At 43.1% G+C, this 22,993-nt stretch overlaps 2 protein-coding genes across 2 annotated transcripts; one reads left to right on the top strand and one right to left on the bottom strand.

The window, feature by feature from the left end:
• The first annotated feature begins 15,265 nt into the window (after positions 1-15,265).
• LOC140282359 (programmed cell death 1 ligand 1-like) lies at positions 15,266-16,552 on the top strand. The gene is made up of 4 exons (XM_072376939.1): positions 15,266-15,351; positions 15,440-15,495; positions 15,627-15,989; positions 16,419-16,552. Exons 2-4 carry the CDS (start codon positions 15,447-15,449, stop codon positions 16,550-16,552), a joined length of 546 nt encoding a protein of 181 aa, XP_072233040.1. The 5' UTR covers positions 15,266-15,351; positions 15,440-15,446.
• Positions 16,553-18,525: 1,973 nt separating this feature from the next.
• Positions 18,526-21,830, bottom strand: LOC140282358 (programmed cell death 1 ligand 1-like). Its single transcript, XM_072376938.1, has 5 exons — positions 21,550-21,830; positions 21,406-21,461; positions 20,912-21,274; positions 19,902-20,002; positions 18,526-18,594 (listed from the first exon to the last, which is right to left on the bottom strand). Exons 2-5 carry the CDS (start codon positions 21,452-21,454, stop codon positions 18,526-18,528), a joined length of 582 nt encoding a protein of 193 aa, XP_072233039.1. The 5' UTR covers positions 21,455-21,461; positions 21,550-21,830.
• Positions 21,831-22,993: the final 1,163 nt, after the last annotated feature.

Below are 22,993 nucleotides of genomic sequence, written 5' to 3'. Positions count from 1 at the left end.
AGGACTGAACAGAGGTTTACTATGGCAACCTCATTAATGTTTAAATCTGTGACGGCAGAGTATGCAGCCGAGCTCTCTGACTGATATATTATTGGATTCTACCTGCTCAGCTAATGCTAACAGTGTTTGCACAGTTTGAAGGAGCGCCTCCAAAGACCCGGCAATTCAATCAATTTCCCGGCACATTTGCAATGTAATGTAATGCAGATGTGCAGAGCGCCGCCTACCGAACAAGATGGGTAGCTCGGTCAGCAGGGAGCTGAAGAAGAGCGGCTACCGACGTCACTCTGACGTCAGATTGCTTTTTCGTTTTCGAATCATGGGCAATACTTTGCGGGCAGACCACGAAAACGAAAAAGCAAAAATGTGCAGTCTTGAAGAAGAAAATGCAAATGCAAATGGAATGATTGATTACTAATTTTATTTATGAGTCCATTAATGCAGCCACATTCTTAAAATGAAAAAGCATCTCTGTTAACGGGGACAACTAGAAATGAGTCGAGTTATTGGTTGTATCCGAAGCAAAATCACAGAAAGTGAGTTAATTTGGAAGAAATAATACACACGACTCTCCTGTATATGTGCATCAATAGTAATGGCATAATTAACCAAACAGAAATACTTATTAGCCATAATAAAAGGTTAACTGCTCCAATATCGCCACCTGCTGGATGAACCGGGTACTGAATAAACAAAGGCACATGGCGGTCCGCTGAGTAATTAAGCACATGAACTATGTCAAGTTACAAGCTCACTGGAAACTCAACCCACTCACAAACATCTTCATTCTCATTCTAATCATAAACAATGTTAAACAACGGACGTCCGAGTTTGACCAGGTGTTCTCTGAAAAACAATCAACATTAAATATGTGAAAATCACCGTTTCTGTCTGAGTTTATTATTCTTAATGAATTATTGATGCAACCTGAACACATTATCATTATAGTTCTCTGTTTTCAGTCTTGACTCCTTTTTTCTGTGACATTAAGAACCTCTGCAGGGAATAAGGCTCATGACAACATGTCTATAAACAGGATTCGTTGACAACATGAATCAGAATCAGAAACAAGTTTATTGCCAAGTAGGTTTGCACTTATAAGGAATTTGACTTGGTGTAGTTGGTGCAGACAATATAGAAATATATACAGAATCTGGATATACACAATAGACGTGCGTTAATGTAACGCAGAAGGTCTGGAGGGGGGAGGGAGCTGTGAGCTGTGAGTCTGAGACTCTCCTAGCTTCACATGCTGCATGTCTGTAATCCACCTGCAGGTGGAGTCAGGCACACTCAGCTGGGAGAGCTTCTCCTGAAGCAGAGCCGGGATGATGCACATTATAACCAGTGTAAAGGCTGCAGATAAAGTGCTTTGTGCATAGTAACAATCCCCATCAGCTGTTACAGGATGAAGACATGATAACAGTTCTGGAGGGGAGAGTGTTTTGGAGGCTTAATAATTCACTACTGTAGACTGGCTTCTCCTTATTTGTAATCGCGAAGTGCGCGTCTGTCAGGACACAGTCTATAAGTTCCCCCAAGACTTAAATGAACAGGCAGGAAGCAGTCAATCCTTTTCACGGTGTTTTAATCCAGTGTACACACTTTCAGGTGTGAAGTGTGTGGATGTGTGGTTCTGGAATAAACCAAACAATAATAGTCATCAATAAACTACTCCCAATATGTTTAACCACAACACACGATCCAAATAATAATGTAATTAGCATGAACATCATATATAAAAAGAATATGCATGAGATACTATATCACATATTGAATTGGCAACAAGAAAATGGTCAGATAGCATAACATAAATTACTTTTGAACCATTAGTGAAGATGCTGGAAAAACTCAACTAGCAGACTTATAAAGATTACAACAAGAGAACGCCTCCAGTAAACAAACAATAACACTTATATTTCTCTGGACGCACCCTGAACCACAAATGGCATATCAACCGAAACAAATAATAGCCTTTCTAAGTAATTATCAGCTTCATCCACGTTATCCAGCATTTCACCGTAATCTGTCTCTTCTTCTCTCTCACAATCCGCGGCATTCAGCCTGATCGAGCGCAGCAGCGCCCCCTGGTGGCCAGACCCACTTAAATTCCCCGTTCTATCATGCAACCTTCAGAACACTCACACTGTGGGTTGGATGGGTGTTTAGAAGAATACACATTTGTCCCTTTTATCCCTTTTCCGTGGAGGTTTATTCACATTAAAAGTGATTGTTATTCCAGTGTGAGGGTAAGAAAATTGACTGGTTTGGCCATATTGTACCATGTCCATCATATCGTTGTGTAATGTGAGTGAGGATAGCTGTATAAGGTGATATCCTGTATAACTGACTTGCTCATTTCTGTGCTTGCACAGCAGCCTGATAAGGAAATATCTCTGAGAACAACAGGTTGTAAAACTAGGACCGCACCTACAACGGTCTTCTGAAAGTAACGCCTTATACCAGTACACACACGCACACACATAGAGGAAGAGATAAGATATTGACACACACACATCCCATAAGGAGGAGACTGAATACAAGTGTATATAACACCACACCCCTAGACAAAGACAGAGCTTTTCCGTACTTTGTGCTGTTCGCATGCATTGTACTGAACTGCTCTCCGCACTTTGCAAACTGCGTAAATAAAACTGTGATGATTCTTATATCGTCTCCTCTGTCTTCCTCCTTCACTGCATCAACGGACTCGGAAAGAGGTACAGGTTAACCTCAACAATTTTGGGGGCTCGTTCGGGATGTGGTGAGGAGAGGACGGAGTTCATTCGGATAAAAGATTCCTTCACGGTGACAGAGACGGGACACGAGCCGGCACGTTAACACAGAGGTAAGCAGAACCTGTTTTATCAAACTCTGCACATTGAATATTTTAAAACAACGTGTCCTGTCCTGAAACTGGTGGTTGAATCAGCAAAAGACGATAAGAATTAATGTCGAGAACTGCGTAAAAAAAAAAAAAAAAAAAAAAAAAAACTATAAAAGAAAAGTGAATATAAAAAGAGGATAAAACAGACTGTCTTTGGTCGTGGCGGACCCCACCGGTTGCCTGACGAGGAACCGGAAGCCTGAGAGGCTGCTGGGTTAGAGTCCCGGGGAGGTGAAGACACCCCGAATTCTACTGGGTTTGAGTCCCTGGGGTTAGAGTCCCCTAAAGTAGTATACTCTACGGAGTTGGGTTAGAGTCCCTTGAGGTTATACTCCTCATAAATTCTTGAAGTCTGTTTGGGGTTAGAGTCCCCTAAAGTAGTATACTCTACGGAGTTGGGTTAGAGTCCCTTGAGGTTATACTCCTCATAAATTCTTGAAGTCTGTTTGGGGCTAGAGTCCCCTATACTAGAGTACAGGAACAGGGTTCCTGAGGTATTTTTCTATAAGTGCATTTTGAAAAAGTTTGTGAAGATTTTAACGTGCTTTGTGTGTTTTGTATTTGTTTGAGAGAAATAAGGAGAAGCGGGCTGTGGGAAAAATAAAATTCTGAGGTGTCTAAAGGTGAATGGGTACATAAAACGGTGTCTTGACAAACTCGACAATCAGACAGAGGAAACCTAACGGTGATAACGTAATCTGTCTGAGCCATCGAAACCTAGCGGTGCTAACATAAGTGGCTTGGTTTGTCAAAAGGGTCAGTTGCTCGGGTGTTATGCCATACAAACTGACTGGCCGTTAATAAATCATCACCTTACAAGGCCTGTTGCTCGGACGTACGTCATACAAACCGGCTGGCCTCAGAATTTAGAAAAAGAGAAGTAAAATGGAGGGAGAGTTTGACAGGGAAATAGATGATGGGGGATGGGGCCCAGGTACGGGTGCCTGGAGGCCCCTCGAGCTGCAGTTAGAGAATACGTTAAAAGCAGCAGGGGCAGTGTTACCTAAAAAGGGTAGGGACAGGAAATTAGCCGACATAAAGGGACAAGTGGAACAATTGGTGAGATATAAGGGCAAGAAAATGTCAGACCCCGGTCCGTTAGGGGCCTGGTTGTGGGAAAAGGAGAAAGAATGTAAGGTGAGGAAAGAAGAGCTGGCAGAGCAGGGACAAAAGGCAGGTGTGCTGCAACGTTCAAAATTAAAAAAGGAGGCGAAAGAGCAGGAGGAGCGACGACGGGGCTGGTCTGAGCTGGCGGTCTTCTGGCAAAGTGTGAGACATCTCCATGAGAACGCAGGAAAACCAGGAGGCAAACAAATGGTAACTGCACCTGACACTCCTACATGGCCACCTCCATATGCACCGCCTGCTGCACCGACACCAGGGTTATATCCCACACTATATGTGACTAGTGGTACACTTCAGGTTGGATCCTCAGAAGAGACACTTGTAAGTGACAGGGTGACTGAAGCAGGTGCAGCCACTCCTACAGCATCAATCTCTGAGACTTCAGTAAGGACAGGGACGACGTCCAAATCTTCTTATAACCCCTTCACAGGTGATAACCTTTCGGCGCCCCCAGACCCATTCTCGCAGAGACGGGCAAGGGAACAGGCTCCACAGCCCACGGTAGAACGAGAAGTCACACCACAGCCACGGAGGCATGTCATGAGGGGAAGTGAGATTTCAGATTGTGAGGAGGAAGCAGAAGCAGCAGGGACAGCTTCTTTTCAAGGAAAGGGACAGTGGGAAGGTGAAAGACAAGAAGTACCAGTAAGTTTTAGCTTGGCAGGATCATGGAGGGAAGAGGAGGAAGATTCAGCCGTCAGGAAAGAGAGAGAGCTAGATGAGTTATGTCGGAGAGAGATAGAAGAGCTCTGTCAAAAAAGGGACGGACTGATGAGAAGTGTAGAGAAAGAAATGAAGATGGCAGAGGAACTGACAGATACGATAGGCAGAAGAGTTAGCCAGCGCCGACGTGGTGGGACAATCCTTCCGGTCACAATGTACCCACTAACAGCAGTACCAGGACAAGGTGACCGGTACCGACCATTTACTATAGGGGACATACAGGCCATAGTGGAGAAATTACCACCTGTAGCCGAGGGTGGAAATTTGTGGCTCAGCAAATTGGATTCTCTGACGGCAGGACAGAAATTGGCATTGGGGGACTTTAGAGCTATTGCAGGACGATGCATGACGGGTGGGGACATGAGAGAAATTGAGACTATCGCTCATACAGACAGGGTGACAGATGACACCCCTTTCACGCATCATAGCACTGAAATAGGGAAAGCTATGAGAGAAAAATATCCACTACCTAACGCCACCGTAATGCCAAAGATGAGATGGGACCCCAAACAAAATCCCAGGGAGTATGTGGATCAGAGCAAGGATTTATGGTTGAAACACACAGGATGCCACCCAGGGAGAGCTGGAGCTCAGAGAGAGTGGTTTAGACAGGCTATACTGGAAGGAGTGCCGGAGAATGTCAAAACAGCCATGGTAAATAACCCGGACATGCTCGGTAGTGAATCCCATGTCTGGGAGAAACACTTAATACACCACCTCACCCGTGCTCAAGATAATACACAGAAAGAACAGGATGACTTAAAAGAATTGCAGGTTCAGCTGTTAAAATTACAGTTAACGGAAGCTAGACAGAAATGTAATGATAAAAATAAAAAACAAAAAGGGGAAGCTGCGAAGGTCATGTTGGCTGCCGAGCCACCACAGGTTCCTGATTTATTTCCGGTCCCACCATGGGTACCGCAGCCCCCATCAGGCGGGAGAAGACATGGGGGAGGACCAATGCGGGGTGGAGGCTTTGGGGGAGAGGTCGGGGACTAAGGGGCGGTACAGGAAGAGGACAGTCAAGGGAGACTCGTTGTTGTTATCTCTGTGGAGACCCTAATCATTGGATAAGAAGCTGCCCACATAATCCAAGAGCACAGAAAGGTGTGGATAGTGGTCCTCCTGGGAGAGGCAGGGGTCGCGGCTCCGGACCTCCTGTTACTGCACCTATGTATCCTCAGCAGCCTTGGGGAGCAGCTGCTGCTGGTCAGTACCCATTGTGGGACAATGGGGAGAACCCTGACCAGTCCGGTCAGTATTGACACACCCCACAGAGACTCTCAGACAGCATCACTACGGCAGAACCGATGCTGTCAGTTCAGATTGAGAAAAAAGATCTGCCTTTCTTGGTTGACACTGGAGCCACATGTTCCACATTGAAAGTTGTACCAGCTGGTTCCCTGTCATCGCATACCATCACGCTTATGGGCTTCTCTGGGGAGAAAAAGACACTGCCGTTCACTAAGCCGCTACTCACCCAGGTGGGAAAACAGACTGTGACACATCCATTTGTACATTCACCTTCTGTACCGATGAACTTGCTGGGAAGAGATCTCCTGATAAAACTGGGGGCCACGATACTCTGCAGCGCCGATGGCCTGGTTGTTGTCATGCCTGATGGATCTCATTTGCCGTGCTCTGGACCGATGGAGAACATCACTGGTCAATATCTTGTGCAGCCAGTGAATGAACAATACGCGGACATATACTGGGGTCTATTACAGCCGGAAACATCTGAGCGGCGTGGTATCCTCTCGGCTTACCTCCAGTGGAAACCCTGGATTTCCCAACCCGAACCCTATGTCTCACCTCCCGATTCCCCCCATGTTACTCTATTTTATGATGGGTTACAGACAGATTGGTATCAGGAAAATTTAGTGGTTTACCTGCATTGACTTGGCTAATGCATTCTTTTGTCTTCCCTTGGCGGAAGACTGCAGGCACATTTTCTCGTTTTCGTATCAGCACAAGCAGCTACAGTACACCAGGCTGCCACAAGGGTTCGCTTTGTCCCCAGGGATTTTTAACCAGGTTTTAAAAGATATCTTGAGTGATTGCCCACTACCAGAGCAGGTGACTCTCGTTCAGTATGTAGATGATTTGTTGTTGGCAGCGCCCACTGCGGCTCTGTGTTTGGAAGCAACTAAAAATGTCCTTTTACATCTTGCAAGAACAGGGTTCAAGGTCAGCAAAGCCAAACTTCAGGTTGCACGGCGGCAGGTAGCGTTTTTGGGCAGGCAAATTTCCCAAAAAGGAGCAGGGCTCTCCCCTCAGCACAGGTCTACTATTCTCCATCACACTAAGCCAGTGAAGGTAAAGGACATGTTGTCTTTCTTAGGGTTGACGGGCTATAGTAGGACTTACATAGCCAATTACACCGGCTTAACTAGACCTCTGCGGGCCCTAGTGAAAGAACAAGGCATGCGCAACCTGTCAGCGACCCTGAATTGGACTCAGGAGGCGGAGGAAGCCTTTATTGCACTAAAACAGGCCCTCTCCACAGCAGCAGACCTAGCTATACCCGATTATAGCTTACCATTCTACTTGGATGTCTCTGGAACAGAACTTTGCACTAATGGCGTCCTGTTCCAGAGAAAAGGGGGTGAGAGAGTAGTACTAATGTATATCAGTGTGATGCTAGACAATATGGAAAAGCGCCATCCTATGTGTACACAACAGGCAGCAGGGATAGCAAAGCTCATTCAAAAAACTGCACACATTGTCATGGGACATCAACTGCACATTCTGACCACACATAGCGTTGTGGCCTATGTGAACTCACAGACTTTTACGCTGACTGCTCTGAGACAAAGACGACTGAGCAAAATTCTCGAGGCACCAAACCTGACTTTCACTCATGAAGGCATAAACATGGCAGATCAGCTAGGAACAGGTGAGCCACATGAGTGTACGGACAGAGTGCAGAAAGAGGAGAAAGTACGACTGGACCTACAAACAGAACCGATACCAGGGGCCAGAGAACTATACACAGACGGCTGTTGCTTCAGGGATGAACGAGAAGGACTGAAAGCAGCATATGCAGTTGTAGAGGACGTGCAAGGGGAACTGATCACACGATAAACAGAGAGACTGGAAGGACAGCAGTCAGCACAAAGAGCAGAAGTACTGGCAGTAATAGCAGCACTGAGGCTAGGGGAAGGGCAGGAAGTAAACATTTACACAGATTCAGCCTATGCGGCAGGAGCAGTACATGTGGAACTGAAACAGTGGTTGAGGGCTGGATTTCTAACCGCAACAAATAAACCCATCAGACATGAGGCAGAAATGAAAGAGCTAGCGGAGGCCCTACTACTCCCGAGCAAAGTAGCTGTTATCAAATGTAAGGGCCATGAGAAAAATGACTCACCTACAAAAAAGGGAAACGACGCAGCAGATATGGCAGCTAAAACCGCGGCAGGATATGTGGTGAAGGCGATCCTCATGTACGCTGAGACAGAGAAAGACACAGACATGACCGCACTGATAGCTGAGCAAGCTGCGGCCTCTCCACAAGAAAAGACATTATGGAAAGCGAGAGGGGCGACAGAAGTACACGGCCTCTGGAGGGGCCCAGATGGACGACCTATACTACCTCCAGGGATCAGACAGACAGCGTTGGCGGAGGCACATGGAGTGGGACATGTGGGGGTAGCTCAAATGATGAGAAATCTAGAGCACTGGTGGCATCCATACCTAAAGGACATGGCCAAACATTTTGTGGGGTCATGCGAGGAGTGTCTAAAGTACAATGTCAGACCAACAGTGAAACCACACCCTGGATGTTATCCATTGGAGGTAAAGCCAGGGAAAGAAATCATCATTGATTACACAGACATGATCACACCGGTGAAAGGGTATAGGTATATTCTGATGTGTGTGGACGCATATTCAGGATGGCCTGAAGCATGGCCTACCAAGAAAGAGGATGGTAAGTCGGTAATAAAATTTCTGATTAACCATTATATCCCCAGGCATGGATTTCCAGAAAGGATCAGGTCAGACAACGGCACTCACTTCAAAAACCAAGAGTTGCAACAGGTTGAGGCCATGCTAGGGCTAAAACACAAGTTTGGTACTGTCTACCATCCACAATCACAGGGTAAGGTTGAGAGAATGAATCAGACAGTGAAGAGCAAATTGGCTAAAATCTGTGCACAGACCAAAATGAATTGGCTAGATGCGTTGCCCTTAGCATTAATGTCCATCAGGAGCTCTGTTAATCAGTCCACAAGGTTTACACCACATGAGCTCCAGACAGGGAGAGCTTTTCCTGGACCTCAATCTAAGTTGCCAGGAACAGGACATATTGAACAACACCTAACCCACAAAATGTATTTCCATGAACTCCAAAGTCTCGTTGCAGAATTTTCAAAGCAGGTGGCGAGTAGCAGAGGAGAGGGCCAACCAGCGCCGGCTCCAGAGGCTGAGTGGGTATTGCTGAGGGTCATCAAACGAAAGTGGTCGGAGCCAAGGTGGACGGGGCCCTATCAGGTGACCGAGAGGACCTCCCACGCAGTCCGAGTCAAAGGGAAAGGTGATACGTGGTTCCATTGGAGCCAGTGTGCGGCAGCCGAGGAACCTCAACGCTCCCTAGCAGCGACTCACCAGGCGCTGAAAGATTTGCACACTGTACCGGCTGGTACAGAGGAAAAGACCACCAACCAACAAGGGGCAGAATAATCCCCTGGTGGCATTTTGCAGGCAGAAGTAGTACACTTCTGCCTCCTTGCAACGACATCATTTACGAGCAGGAAGGGTGTTAGACCCGGGCTCCAACTCAACCCTCATCTGGAAACGTCAGCCCTCACCTTCTTCATATTACCAGCGACTGACTTTCCTTAAAGAGCACCCGGAGTTGTGCTTCTCAGAAGAACGGGACCAGATGACGTCATCGCAGTTGAATTGTTTTATTTTTGGATTTGTTATACTCATAATCGTGTTTGCTTGGGCTTTGCTTAAACTTGCTCTTACAGGTCATACCAAGTTATAATCATTGCAGTATCACCCTTATGTTATCTTTTAATAATGTGTGCTATTTGCTAAGGAGTTGGGTAATGTTGACAAACTATAAGGTTTAAAGCTCCTCTAGGGGTAACCCCGCCTAGAGCACCCTGATAGATAAGGTCTGAATTACCAAGAAAGTTTTGCTTGCTATTTTTATCATACTTGAGACACAGTGAAACATATTAGAATGTTCACTTTTTGTATCTCTTGCTATATTCGTCGCTATTTTGGTGACTTGTGGTTGCTGCTGTATCCCATGTATTCGTTCACTTGCCAATAGACTTATAACTACCACTATAGAGGGGAAGGCTCCCTCCCCTTTGGTAATGCCACTGCTGAACCCTCCCGATCCTGATACAGATGAAGATGATATCATCAGAATGTCAGAGATTGTGTGATCACCTTGTAGTGATCAAAAGGGGGCGTGAAGTTTTTCAATTTATTTTTAGTCATGTATTGTTACTCAGCCATTTGTGTGATCTCTTAATAGAGATCAAAAGGGGGTATTGTGAGTGAGGATAGCTGTATAAGGTGATATCCTGTATAACTGACTTGCTCATTTCTGTGCTTGCACAGCAGCCTGATAAGGAAATATCTCTGAGAACAACAGGTTGTAAAACTAGGACCGCACCTACAACGGTCTTCTGAAAGTAACGCCTTATACCAGTACACACACGCACACACATAGAGGAAGAGATAAGATATTGACACACACACATCCCATAAGGAGGAGACTGAATACAAGTGTATATAACACCACACCCCTAGACAAAGACAGAGCTTTTCCGTACTTTGTGCTGTTCGCATGCATTGTACTGAACTGCTCTCCGCACTTTGCAAACTGCGTAAATAAAACTGTGATGATTCTTATATCGTCTCCTCTGTCTTTCTCCTTCACTGCATCAACGGACTCGGAAAGAGGTACAGGTTAACCTCAACAGTAACTATTTGGAAAAGAAAGCATGTGTTCATCATGCGCGTTGCACATGGACTTAAATGTTTCAGCACTGCAGTTTGTTCTGGTTTGGCATATGATGTCATAATTTTTAAACTGTTTGTACATAAAATTGTACTGTATGAGATGGATGGTAAATCATTCACTACAGTGTTAAATAAAGATGGTTAAGTTGATTTCAGCTCCTTAGTGTTTGTATTTGTTTGCTTATAGAAAACAAAGGAACATTCCCACACATGAAATTCATCTCAGCTCTGCCTTTTCATTATTTTATCAGGACATTTCATTATACAGACATATAATATAGGTCAACAAAGGAGGTGAATGAACAGGAACCTTAATTTATTTTCAATAAATGACTGCAGTCATCAGATCTGCCGGCAAAGAAGTCAATGATGTCATCATTCCTGTGTCCTGACCGACATCTTGTCTGTTGTACAACCCAAACGAGCTGCATTAATCCTTACCTCATGAACAAGTATATTCTCTTTGGACATGTTGGCAGCTTGAGCTGGTTCTTTAATACGCCTCCAATCCAGACAACAGCAACAATAAGGTTGAACTATTGCAGAGACACACACAGTCAGCATGTTATATGCAGATACATGAACAGTGAACAGGAAATGATGAACGCCTGAAACATTTGATAAATTAGAATAAAAAAAGAGTCTTGAACTAAATCCCAGCTCAGTGAAAATACTCAGTTTCTGTTCCAAATACTCAGGTTTGTTTCCCACTTCACTGAGAGGCTTTATTTGTCCTGAAAAACTGTATTCTACATTTCTGTGTGTGCTGTTAACAAGTAAAAGTACCAACAGCCAATGGACACTCTTAGAAAAGCATTTTCCCACAGAAAAATGAGTCTGGAGCTATTATATGTCATCAGGAGCTAAAGTCCCATCACAGATCTCAGAGCAGTTTCATTTCAGAGGGGAACTTCCCTTTGATCAGTGATGCAGGAGACGACTGAACCAGAGGCTCAACCTGAGCTCTCCTAAAAACAACAAATGCTTTTTCATTAGTAACTGAAAGTTATCGGTGAAAGTTTCGTCTAATTATGTCTCATATAGTCGGTTCCATGTACATTTGCCTTTCACTTTACAATTATGTGCTACTTTCTGTTGGTCTGTCACATAAAATCTCTATAAAATACGTTTATGTTTGTGGCTGTAATCAAATTTTGGAAAGTTCAAATGGGAAGAACACTTTTTCAAGTCACTGTATACGTTAAAAGTCCCCAAGTTCAACCGCATTTTACAGACTACGTTACCCATGATGCACCTCAGTTGTAGTTCCGGTGTTGTGCAGGTTAACAGGTGAGGAACTCATATCGGTATTCCTGTGTGTATGAATACTGTGTGAGTTCCTGCCATGTAAGTATTGTGTTTACAGCAGTGATGAATGTTTAATTGTCCCTTTGCTTCCCAAGAATGTCATTTTTATTGTAATAAGTTAGCTCGTTGCTAATGCTAACACGCGATCCGCGGCTTACAGTGTGAACATCTGTCAAATCTTTTATTAAAATAAGAAATAAAGTGTTTTACAACATGAAAACATATCGTTTCAGTTCCTTCTCTGGTTTCAGTTTTTTAAAAGCTTTATTAAACACAGTGTGACACAAACACAATAAAATATGTATGAATATATCAAAAAGGTGGAAATTCAGCTAAAAGTGTGAGATTCATGTCACAGAAACAAATGATGTGTTTAAGTTATTGATCAGTTATCAGAGGAAACAGCAGAATCACACTTTCTAAAACTTAAAACTGTAAATGAAGCTCCCTCATAAGTGATTTGCATTATACACACTGACACATTAATACTGAAAAGTATAAAGTGAAAGATAAATAAGAAGCAGACGAGGAAAAAAATACTGAAATTATTAGTATTTACATGGTTCAAAAACTGAAATTATGTTGATGGACAAACAATCATAATGAAATATGCAGGCAGGAGGACAAAAACAAGGTCAAGGGGGAGGGGGCTGCTGCATCAGTGTTTTGTGTCAGCTGCGACTCATGCATGGATCAAAGTGTTTTAACAGGGAGTCCGAGGACTTCAGAGCAGACTTTCACTGAGCTTTGCAGACGGTCCTGTGGTGCAGGCTGATGGCATGAAAGCAGCTGGTTCTGGAGAAGGACACTTTCAGAAAAACAAGGAGTGAGATAAAGGTCAGTCACGTTGGAAAAAATTAAATTAAGTGTTGCCTGCTAAAAAGAAATCAAGCACACGAAATTTGTCTTTACCTTCCAGCCAAATTCTGTGTTATGCTGGGAAATAGGACCTAAAGAACTGATTGGAGGAACGCGACAGGTTTTGACGCTGATTGGATGCTTTACTTTAATAACACATGCTGGACAAGGGCCAATATAAGGGGTTGAGATACTCGCAGGGTCACAGTTCCAGCAGAGCTCCAGTGTAAATGGATCTAAACCTCCTCTGATGGGTCATATCCACTATTTATTCAGCAAGCTGCGGACAAACCAAACTTCTGAGCTGCCTGAATAACAGCTTCATGTTATAGAGGAAGGAGAGAAGAGAAGGTAATGTGTTTAGATGTTGGACACAGAAAGTCTTTGTTGCTGTTGTTCTGACAATAATTCTGTGTTTGGAAAAGTAAAGTTGTTACTTTTACTGTGTGATTTGAATAGAATCAGTTATACTGGAACATACTATTCATCATTAGAAGGTAAAACAGGTAGGACTGCATACACAAGGAGAGTACCAGTATTTAGCTTCCATAGCTTAATAGCATTATACTTGAAGTTCATTTTATTAAGTTCGCTTGAGTATAAGTATAGCAAGTATGCTACGGACCATGTATACTAGAAAGTATACTAATTTAATACTTCTTTTAACTAAGTTGGAACATTTTTAAGTTTACAAAGGTACACTTTCCAGTATACAACAAGTACACTTGTCTATATATTACTAGTATACTAGGTATATACTTCCAGTTTATTGAAGTATGCTTTAAGTACACTTGTATGAACTGAGAATCAATAAAACAACAAATCTTTGCTAATTTACTTGTAAATTTTCTTAGCATATTACTTGTAGCATACTATTTATGTTTATGCATTTGGGTCATGTTTACACTGCAAACACACAAAGCAACTAAGGACAAAGTGATTCATACACGATCGCTGAACCACGGTCAGCCACATGAAAGGTGACATTCTCCACTATCCAGTCCCATAAATTTATACTAGAAATATACTTCCTAAAGTATTCTTAAACATTATTCAAACTGGGTGAAAGACAGAGAGGACCAACATCTGAGAGAGACTGAGAGGACTCTGTGGATTCTTCTTCTCTGAATCTATAAATATAATCACAGAAGAAGAAAAGCCCCCATTATCAGTGGCTGAGAGAAAGAGAAAGAAGCTCAGTAAAAAAAAGTAAATTCACATGTTTCCAGTTGCTGAAAGTAAACTCATGCTGTATGTATACTTGCCTGAAATATATTTACACAGGACAGAATGTTGAGAACAAGTTTGATATATTTCTTTAACATTTAATATGAAATCAAGTCCTTTGCTGAGTCAACGACTCAACCTTATTCTGTACTTGGATCAAGAAAAAGAAAGTACTTCATGGTGGTGATGTGCGGTTCATGAGTCGATCGTTCAGAACTCGAGATTCTTTTTACTGACTCGGGAGTTACGAGTCATTGTCTCCATGAACTCGTTCACTGACTCGTCGCTGCTCCTGACTGATAGCTAACTATACTGACTCACTGCAAAGAGGAGACACGCCACAAAACTGTTATTCTAACTGCACTGGAGAGAAAGACAGGAAAACTTTATGTTTATTGATTTTTAGTCTTTTTCTCAATGATTTGGGGACTGGTTTGGATGGTTTGGAACTTGTTTTACACATTTCATGGAGACACTCTGGGTGACTGATTAAAGTGACTCGAGAACCCATTTCACTTCAGTGAGTGACTCATACAAACTCGAGTCAGCAAAAGGAATCGAGTCTCCCATCACTAGTTTGTGGCAGAAATGAGTAAAAAGTATGCTAAAGTATAAGCTTTAGTATTAAAGTATAAGTGTAAGTCTTAGTATTAATGTACTTAGTCTCAGACTTTTCTTTACTTTTCTACTTTTCTTTTGTAAACACACTGAGCAGAACAAGTTATGCAGGATGTATAAATACAGGAGCTTTTTATCTAAGAAAAAACGTGATTGTTTCCTTTACAGTTTCTCTTTTGTACCATGTGCAGAGCTGCTTTTTCTTTCTATGTTTTTATTGAACCCACAACACAGCTCTTAAATATGCAGCTGGGGCTAAAAGCTGCTTATTGGTCGATTGAATTGATGTTTATCATTTCCACCAGGTGCATGATGGGAAATGATGTCATAAAAATCCAGATGTGTTCTTACTAACAGTGACTCTGTGAGATCTGGAGTCTTTAAAATCTTTATTCTGTGACTTCAAACTCAGTGACATTGTCTTTAGATGTGAGAGGGTGTCAGGAGTTAGTCTTTAAAGTCTTTCTCAAGGTTTTTCAAGGTTATCTGGTGAATGTGAAGCAAGCTGCATTTTGACCAACAGCATCAGGCTGCTACCTTCCCTGTTGAGTAGCAGTTGATCTCATTGACCCTGCAGTCAGCTCCTGTCTTGTGGTGGATCAGAGACAGAAGAGAGGGTTTGTGTTTCTCTGCTTCTAGTTGTTGATGATTGTGTATCTGTGTCTGTAAAATGAGGCGACTCTTCACCTCTGTCTCCTCTCACAGGGAGAAGATGATCTGCAGAATCCTGCTGCTCATCATCCTCACTTCATGTGTCTGTGGTCAGTTTCCATCTTCACTTCATCAAGTCCAAATACTTTGATCATCTTCTGTGTTTGCTTAGATAGTGCAGATTATTGCTATCACATGTTAAAGAGTGTCTGCTCCTCTCTTTCCCTCTCTGTCTCCTCAGCAGCAGCATTTGTAGTGAATGTGCCACAGAGCTCCTATCAGGCAGAGGAGGGGCAGAGCATCACTCTGGAGTGGACGTTCACAACCAAACCTGACAGCTCCTGGAGCTCCCTGATTATTTTCTGTGAGCTGATAACTGATGATGGAGGCTCATATCTGTATCATGTTCATGAAGGTGATGAGGTTTCAGAGTCTCAGGAGGAACACTTTGTAGGACGAGTCCAGAGTGACAAAGACGCCCTCAGAGAAGGACGAATCAGTCTTCATGTGTCCAGACTCAGGACTGAGGACTCTGGTCTGTATCTGTGTTCAGTGAAGAATGATTATGGCTCCGGCTCTAAAAGATGTCGACTCAACGTCTCTGGTGAGTTCACACAGTAGATTTAATCTTCTTGATATTTTTGCTGCTGGTTCTTGTTCATTTAGAGTTTTTCCTGCTAAGAGTTAACATGAGATTTAAAGCTCAGATGTTCCAGTAGTTAGCCATGAAGAACCACTACAGAACTAACCCAGTTTATCCAGCTCAGAGTTTAAAGTAGCTGAGAACCAACTGTCTCTGTTTGTGTTGTTGTGTTGTTCATATAGACTCATACATATGAACAGTATCCACAACATTTTATTCTGTCAGCTGTTAACACAAAATCCAAAACTCAAAGCAAATGAAGAGAAAACAGACAAAATGCAGCAGAACAACAGTTTCTCTGACAGCAGATGAAGAATTACTAACAGCTGCTAATGATGAGGGAAATGTTTTCTATTTCCATGAATCACCTTCACTTTTTGTCCTTTACAGCAGCTGCTGATCTCTCCCAACCTCAGAGACCGACAGAGAGTCCACAACCAGCCACTTCAGGAGGGATCGGACTCTATGGTGTGATGGGACCGACAGGATTAGTAGCAGTAGCTCTGCTGGTTATACTCCCTTGAGTATAACCAGCTCCCTCTATAAACAGAATCAGAGAAGAAGAAGAAAAGGCCCCATTATCAGTGGCTGAGAGGCTGCTGCAGGAGAAACTCCAGCAGCTTAATAACTTGTAATCAGTCCAGTAGATGGCAGTAATGCTCCTCACACAGCTGGAAGTCATGAGTGGAAATGGTCTCTGAGTTAATAACAATCCCATGTTGACACAAAGTGGTTCAGTCAGAGTGATGCTGCTCATCAGGAACATCATTTAACTGTTATCATGTCTTCATCCAGTAACAGCTGATGGGGATTATTACTGTGCACAAAGCACTTTATCTGCAGCCTTTACACTGGTTATAATGTGTACATGTTGCATCAATAATTCATTAAGAATAATAAACTCAGAAACAGTGATTTTTCACATATTTAATGTTGATTGTTTTTCAGAGAACACCTGGTCAAACTCGGGTGTCCGTTGTTTAAAATTGTTTATGATTATAATGAGAATGAAGATGTTTGTGAGTGGGTTGAGTTTCCAGTGAGCTTGTAACTTGACATAGTTCATGTGAATTCAGAACAATAAATTATTTAAAATATCTGTTGATTACAGTCTGATATTCTAGTTATGCCATTTCTTCTGATAACTGATCAATACACTTGTGATGATTGTATTAGAAAACATTTCTTTCTTTTTTCTTTTTTTCTTTCATTTCTTTTATTTCTTCCAGAAGCTTCCCCTGGCTTCCTCTGGAAGTTGCAACAGAATCAATATGACGCACACGCTCACATTTAACAAATTATTAATTAGTTTGCTTTGTTTGTTTTATGATTTTAAAGAGACTGAGCTGATGCATCAATATCAAACCTCTGATAAGTCTGGAAACGTTTCATTTTAGCCATCTGATGGAGGTCAGAGAATAAAAAGTATGTTCAGTGTAATATAGTTTTTTATACATAGATCATACACAGGGAGGCTGTATCTCAGGTGTCTCCATCCTCCTTCCTGATCACAATCATCCATCTGTCTGCCAATGTCAGCAGTTCAATTCCCGGCTTCACTGAACCCCAGAGCGGGCCTGAGGCATAAGCGCCTGCTTAGGGTCCCACGGCCACGAGGGGGCCCCCAAGAGCAAATGACCAAAAGTTTTATTTTTTATTTTTTGCATGTATGAGTGATGTCTCCAAATCCGAGACTATGGTTCTCAGCCGGAAAAGGGTGGAATGCTCTCTCCGGGTCGGGAATGAGATCCTTCCCCAAGTGGAGGAGTTCAAGTATCTCGGGGTCTTGTTCACAGTGAGGGACGAATGGAGCCTGAGATTGACGGGCGGATCGGTGCGGCGTCTGCAGTGTTGCGGGCTCTGCACCGACCCGTCGTTGTGAAGAGGGAGCTGAGCCAGAAGGCGAAGCTCTCTACTTACTGGTCAATCTACGTTCCCATCCTCACCTATGGTCACGAGTTGTGGGTAGTGACCGAAAGAACAAGATCGCGAATACAAGCGGCCGAAATGGGTTTCCTCCGCAGGGTGTCTGGGCCTCCCTTAGAGATAGGGTGAGAAGCTCAGTCATCCGGGAGGGGCTCGGAGTAGAACCGCTGCTCCTCCGCATTGAGAGGAGTCAGATGAGGTGGCTCGGGCATCTGGTTAGGATGCCCCCTGGGCGCCTCCCTGGGGAGGTGTTCCGGGCACGTCCCACTGGGAGGAGACCCCGGGGAAGACCCAGGACACGCTGGAGAGACTATGTCTCTCGGCTGGCCTGGGAACGCCTCGGGGTCCCCCCGGAAGAGCTGGAAGAAGTGGCCGGGGACAGAGACGTCTGGGTTTCTCTGCTCAAGCTGCTGCCCCCGCGACCCGACCCCCGGATAAGCGGCAGATGATGGATGGATGGATGGATGGATGGATGGAGTGATGATTTCTGTATGACCAAATATATATTATTAACCTTCTATGCCAACAGAGTGCTGCTGCTGATGCAGACCCAGTGATTCTTACTGACTCTTTAAATGTCAAAGCTCCGCTGCACCGGTAGTGCGCGCCTCCTGCCGTGCAGCGCGCATCCAAAGCGCAGCTGAAGGCAAAACAATTCCACGGAAGACTTCCACGGCACAAGAAGAACAGAGTTACAAAAAAAAGGAAAAATGTGTGGATTAAGGTAGTTTACTTATATTTTTTTAATTAATTTTACTTTTGCACAAAGTTACATAGTTTACATAGTTTTAAGACCTAATTATAAGTGATTTTATTGTTGTTGCATTACAAATTATTTTTTGCAAGTTGCAGTTGCAGTTTTTTTAAACCAGAAATAATAAACCAGATGTCACTTTTACAGTAAATACGATGCTTTATCACTTGGAATGCTGTGTAAATCAACCCCAGAGCGCTGTTGTAGCTGAATTTTAGGATTAAAAACCTTCCCTGGACATCATTCATTCATTGGTATTATTTATGTTATTAGCCGGGCCTTAAATGTGTAAAGACATGTCAGGCTGACAATAGGATAATGTAAACAACACTGCCAGAGCTGCAACGAGTTTATAGTGAAAATGATCAACTAGAATATTAGTGGCAGAAATAGAGGGCCACAACATCCAACCTGTTGGCCCCGTCTGAATGTGAGTGAATGTGGCTTGAAGTGTCAAAGTGCTCTGAGTGGTCAACTAGATGAGAAAAGTGCTGTTTAAGTACAGCCGTTCGACACATCACTGTGTAAACTGCTTATTGGCTGTATTTGGGTTGGATCTTAAACAGCAAAGCTGCACATTTGATCCGTCATGAATACAACATGTTGCACCTGCATCACAAAGATCACAACTGGTCTGATCTCCCTGGAATATGTGAGTTAAGATGCCAACCTGCCGTTTGGTGAGTCCTTTACGAGTCTGTTCTGGTGCATCTTGAAATACCGTCTGCAGGACCAAGTTAACTGAGTATTTTTACTTGAGATTTTGACAATTTTAGCTGCTGTGAGACTGATAACCTGATCAGTGTCACAGTGAGTGATTTATTGGGAGGAACCAAATGCAGAAACGGAAAAAGTTGTAGAAGAACTAAACACCAAAAAACAAAGTCAGAGCTCCATGAAACTGAACTGTGGGAAAGAAACAAAACCCGACTGAAACTAAAAATAAAGTAGATGGAAACAAAACACAGAAAAAATTAACTAAAATGCCACAGATTCTAACAATTAACACAAACAAGGAGCCATAAATTAAAGTGAAGGCCCATACATAGAACTACATCAGCAGCTGTATACTCACCACAAACCTCCTGTGTACATTTCTGATTCTGATTAATATCTAAGCAGTGGATTTAGTGAAATCAAAATGTTAAGACATTTCTAATAGTCAGAACCTCTGCTATTACTACTACTAATACTCCTATTATTATTATCAGTGCAACATAGAGTCCGATCCATCCTGAAGTGTCTGGTTGTGGACTCTCAGTCTTTCTCTGAGGTTGGGAGAGATCAGCAGCTGCTGTAAAGGACAAAAAATGATTCATGGAAATAGAAAACATTTCCCTCATCATTAGAAACTGTTAGTAATTCTTCATCTGCTGTCAGAGAAACTGTTTGACATGTTTCATGCTTCTGATTCAGATCAATGCATCATTAGCAGGCTTCTGCAAAGCCCAAAATCTTTTGAAGATATATATTTGATCTGAATCAGATGTATTGAAGCAGGAAACATCTAAAACCTGAAGGACAGCGGCCTTAGAGGACCAGATGTGGACATCCCTTTACTGTGTGAACTCACCAGAGACGCTGAGTCGACATCTTTTAGAGCCGGAGCCATAATCATTCTTCACTTTACACTCATACAGACCAGAGTCCTCAGTCCTGAGTCTGGACACATGAAGTCTGATTCGTCCTTCTCTGAGGGCGTCTTCGTCACTCTGGACTCGTCCAACAAACTGTTCCTCCTGAGACTCTGAAACCTCAACACCTTTATGAACATGATACAGGAATAAGACAGTGTCATTAGTTGCCAGGTAACAGAGGATAATCAGGGAGCTCCAGAAGCTGTCAGGTTTGGCTGTGAACGTCCACTCCAGAGTGATGCTCTGCCCCTCCTCTGCCTGATAGGAGCTCTGTGGCACATTCACTACAAATGCTGCTGCTGAGGAGACAGAGAGGGAAAGAGAGGAGCAGACACTCTTTAACATGTGATAGCAATAATCTGCACTATCTAAGCAAACACAGAAGATGATCAAAGTATTTGGACTCAGATCGATGCATCATTAGCAGGCTTCTGCAAAGCTCAAAAATCTTTTGAAGATATATATTTGATCTGAATCAGATGCATTGAAGCAGGAAACATCTAAAACCTGAAGGACAGCGGCCTTAGAGGACCAGATGTGGACATCCCTTTACTGTGTGAACTCACCAGAGACGCTGAGTCGACATCTTCCAAAGCCGGAGCCATAATCATTCTTCACAAAACACAGATACAGACCAGAGTCCTCAGTCCTGAGTCTGGACACATGAAGACTGATTCGTCCTTCTCTGAGGGCGTCTTTGTCACTCTGGACTCGTCCTGCAAACTGTTCCTCCTGAGACTCTGAAACCTCATCACCTTCATGAATATGATACAGGAATAAGTCTCTGTGATCAGTTAGCAATACACAGAAGATAAACAGGGAGCTCCAGAAGCTGTCAGGTTTGGCTGTGAACGTCCACTCCAGAGTGATGCTCTGCCCCTCCTCTGCCTGATAGGAGCTCTGTGGCACATTCACTACAAATGCTGCTGCTGAGGAGACAGAGAGGGAAAGAGAGGAGCAGACACTCTTTACCATGTGATAGCAATAATCTGCACTATCTAAGCAAACACAGAAGATGATCAAAGTATTTGGACTTGATAAAGTGAAGATGGAAACTGACCACAGACACATGAAGTGAGGATGATGAGCAGCAGGATCCTGCAGATCATCTTCTCCCTGTGAGAGGAGACAGAGGTGAAGAGTCGCCTCATTTTACAGACACAAATACACAATCATCAACAACTAGAAGCAGAGAAACACAAACCCTCTCTTCTGTCTCTGATCCACCACAAGACAGGAGCTGACTGCAGGGTCAATGAGATCAACTGCTACTCAACAGGAAAGGTAGCAGCCTGAGGGGGCGGAGCCAAACAGCTGGAATAAAGCAGGACAGCTTTCAGTGAGGCAGCCTTCAGTCTGTGCAGGAAGACACAAGCATTCACATTCACTTACAATTCTCCATTAATCAGAGATTTCCCAACCCAAAGGCCACATCAGGAACCTTCAGCTCTACTTTCACATTTTCCTTTCAAACAGTTTGAAAAGCAGAATGAAAATGAGGTTTATTAGTGTTAGTTTTCTCTCAATAAGTCCCCCTTACACCCTGTTTGATCCACACTAAGTTTAAAGTATTGCACACCACTGCCCTGAACCTGAGACCTCAGTGGAAATGCAACAGAACCAAGGCTGAAATAATCTGACTGTAGCTCCTGGATAGGAACAGAAGAAAAGCCCCGGTCCGTTTCACTTCTGGATGCTGTTGGTCAAAATGCAGCTTGCTTCACATTCACCAGATAACCTTGAAAAACCTTGAGAAAGACTTTTAAGTCTTAAGTAAACCGATAAGCAGCTTTTAGCTCCAGCTGCATTTAACAATGTTAGAGACACAATCATCCTGTGATCTAAAATATTTGAGAAAGGCTAAAGTTCCTTTGTTAAACCTGCTCGAACAATCGAAACTAGATAAAATAAAATGATAAATGTCCGCAGCTTACTGAATAAATAGTGGATGTGACCCATCAGAGAAGGTTTAGATCCATTTACACTGGAGCTCTGCTGGAGCTGTGATGCTGTTGGAGTAACTGAGGCTCTGCTTTCTGTTGTAGCTGCAGATACTGAAACAGAGAGCAAAAGAAGCTTCTATTCTATTATCAGCTGGGTGGGGCTTGACACTGAAACATTCACCTTGAGCCAAAGAAAACATTTGTTTTTCTCCACAGAGAAAAATACAGACAGCTGTTATGGGTTAAAGTAAATATTCAACAAAAAGTTAAATGACCACCTAAAACCTATTATTAAGAAAAGTTTGTTGAGACTAAACAAATGTGTCCCTCATCGTTCCAGCCGAGGCTCATCGTTTACTAGAGAGCAGGAATACCCGACAAATAGATCACTAATAGCACAGCAAGCATTGATGAAGTGTCGCTGTAAGAAGTTCACAACAAAACAAAAGATGAGTTAGTTTCAGTCTTGACAACATCTCTCAAAGATCAACAACAGAAGGAATCTGGTTTTCATTAAGTCTTTCAGAGACTTGTAAGCTTTGGATAAAAGCGTCTGCTAAATACAAACCAGGTAAACTTTCCCTCACTTTGAGACACCACTCTAATATACGCAGCCTCATGGCACTAATAACCATCTGAATGATGGAGAATCTATGGAAGTAACTAAGATTACTTTATGAAGATTACTTTATTGTCAGGTAGTCA

The sequence above is a fragment of the Leuresthes tenuis genome, unplaced genomic scaffold (genome assembly GCF_036924035.1).
Source record: "Leuresthes tenuis unplaced genomic scaffold, fLeuTen1.0.hap1 SCAF_22, whole genome shotgun sequence".
Lineage (NCBI taxonomy): Eukaryota > Metazoa > Chordata > Actinopteri > Atheriniformes > Atherinopsidae > Leuresthes > Leuresthes tenuis.
The sequence above is the reverse complement of the archived record's forward strand: the minus strand, read 5'-3'. Positions and strand labels throughout refer to the sequence as shown.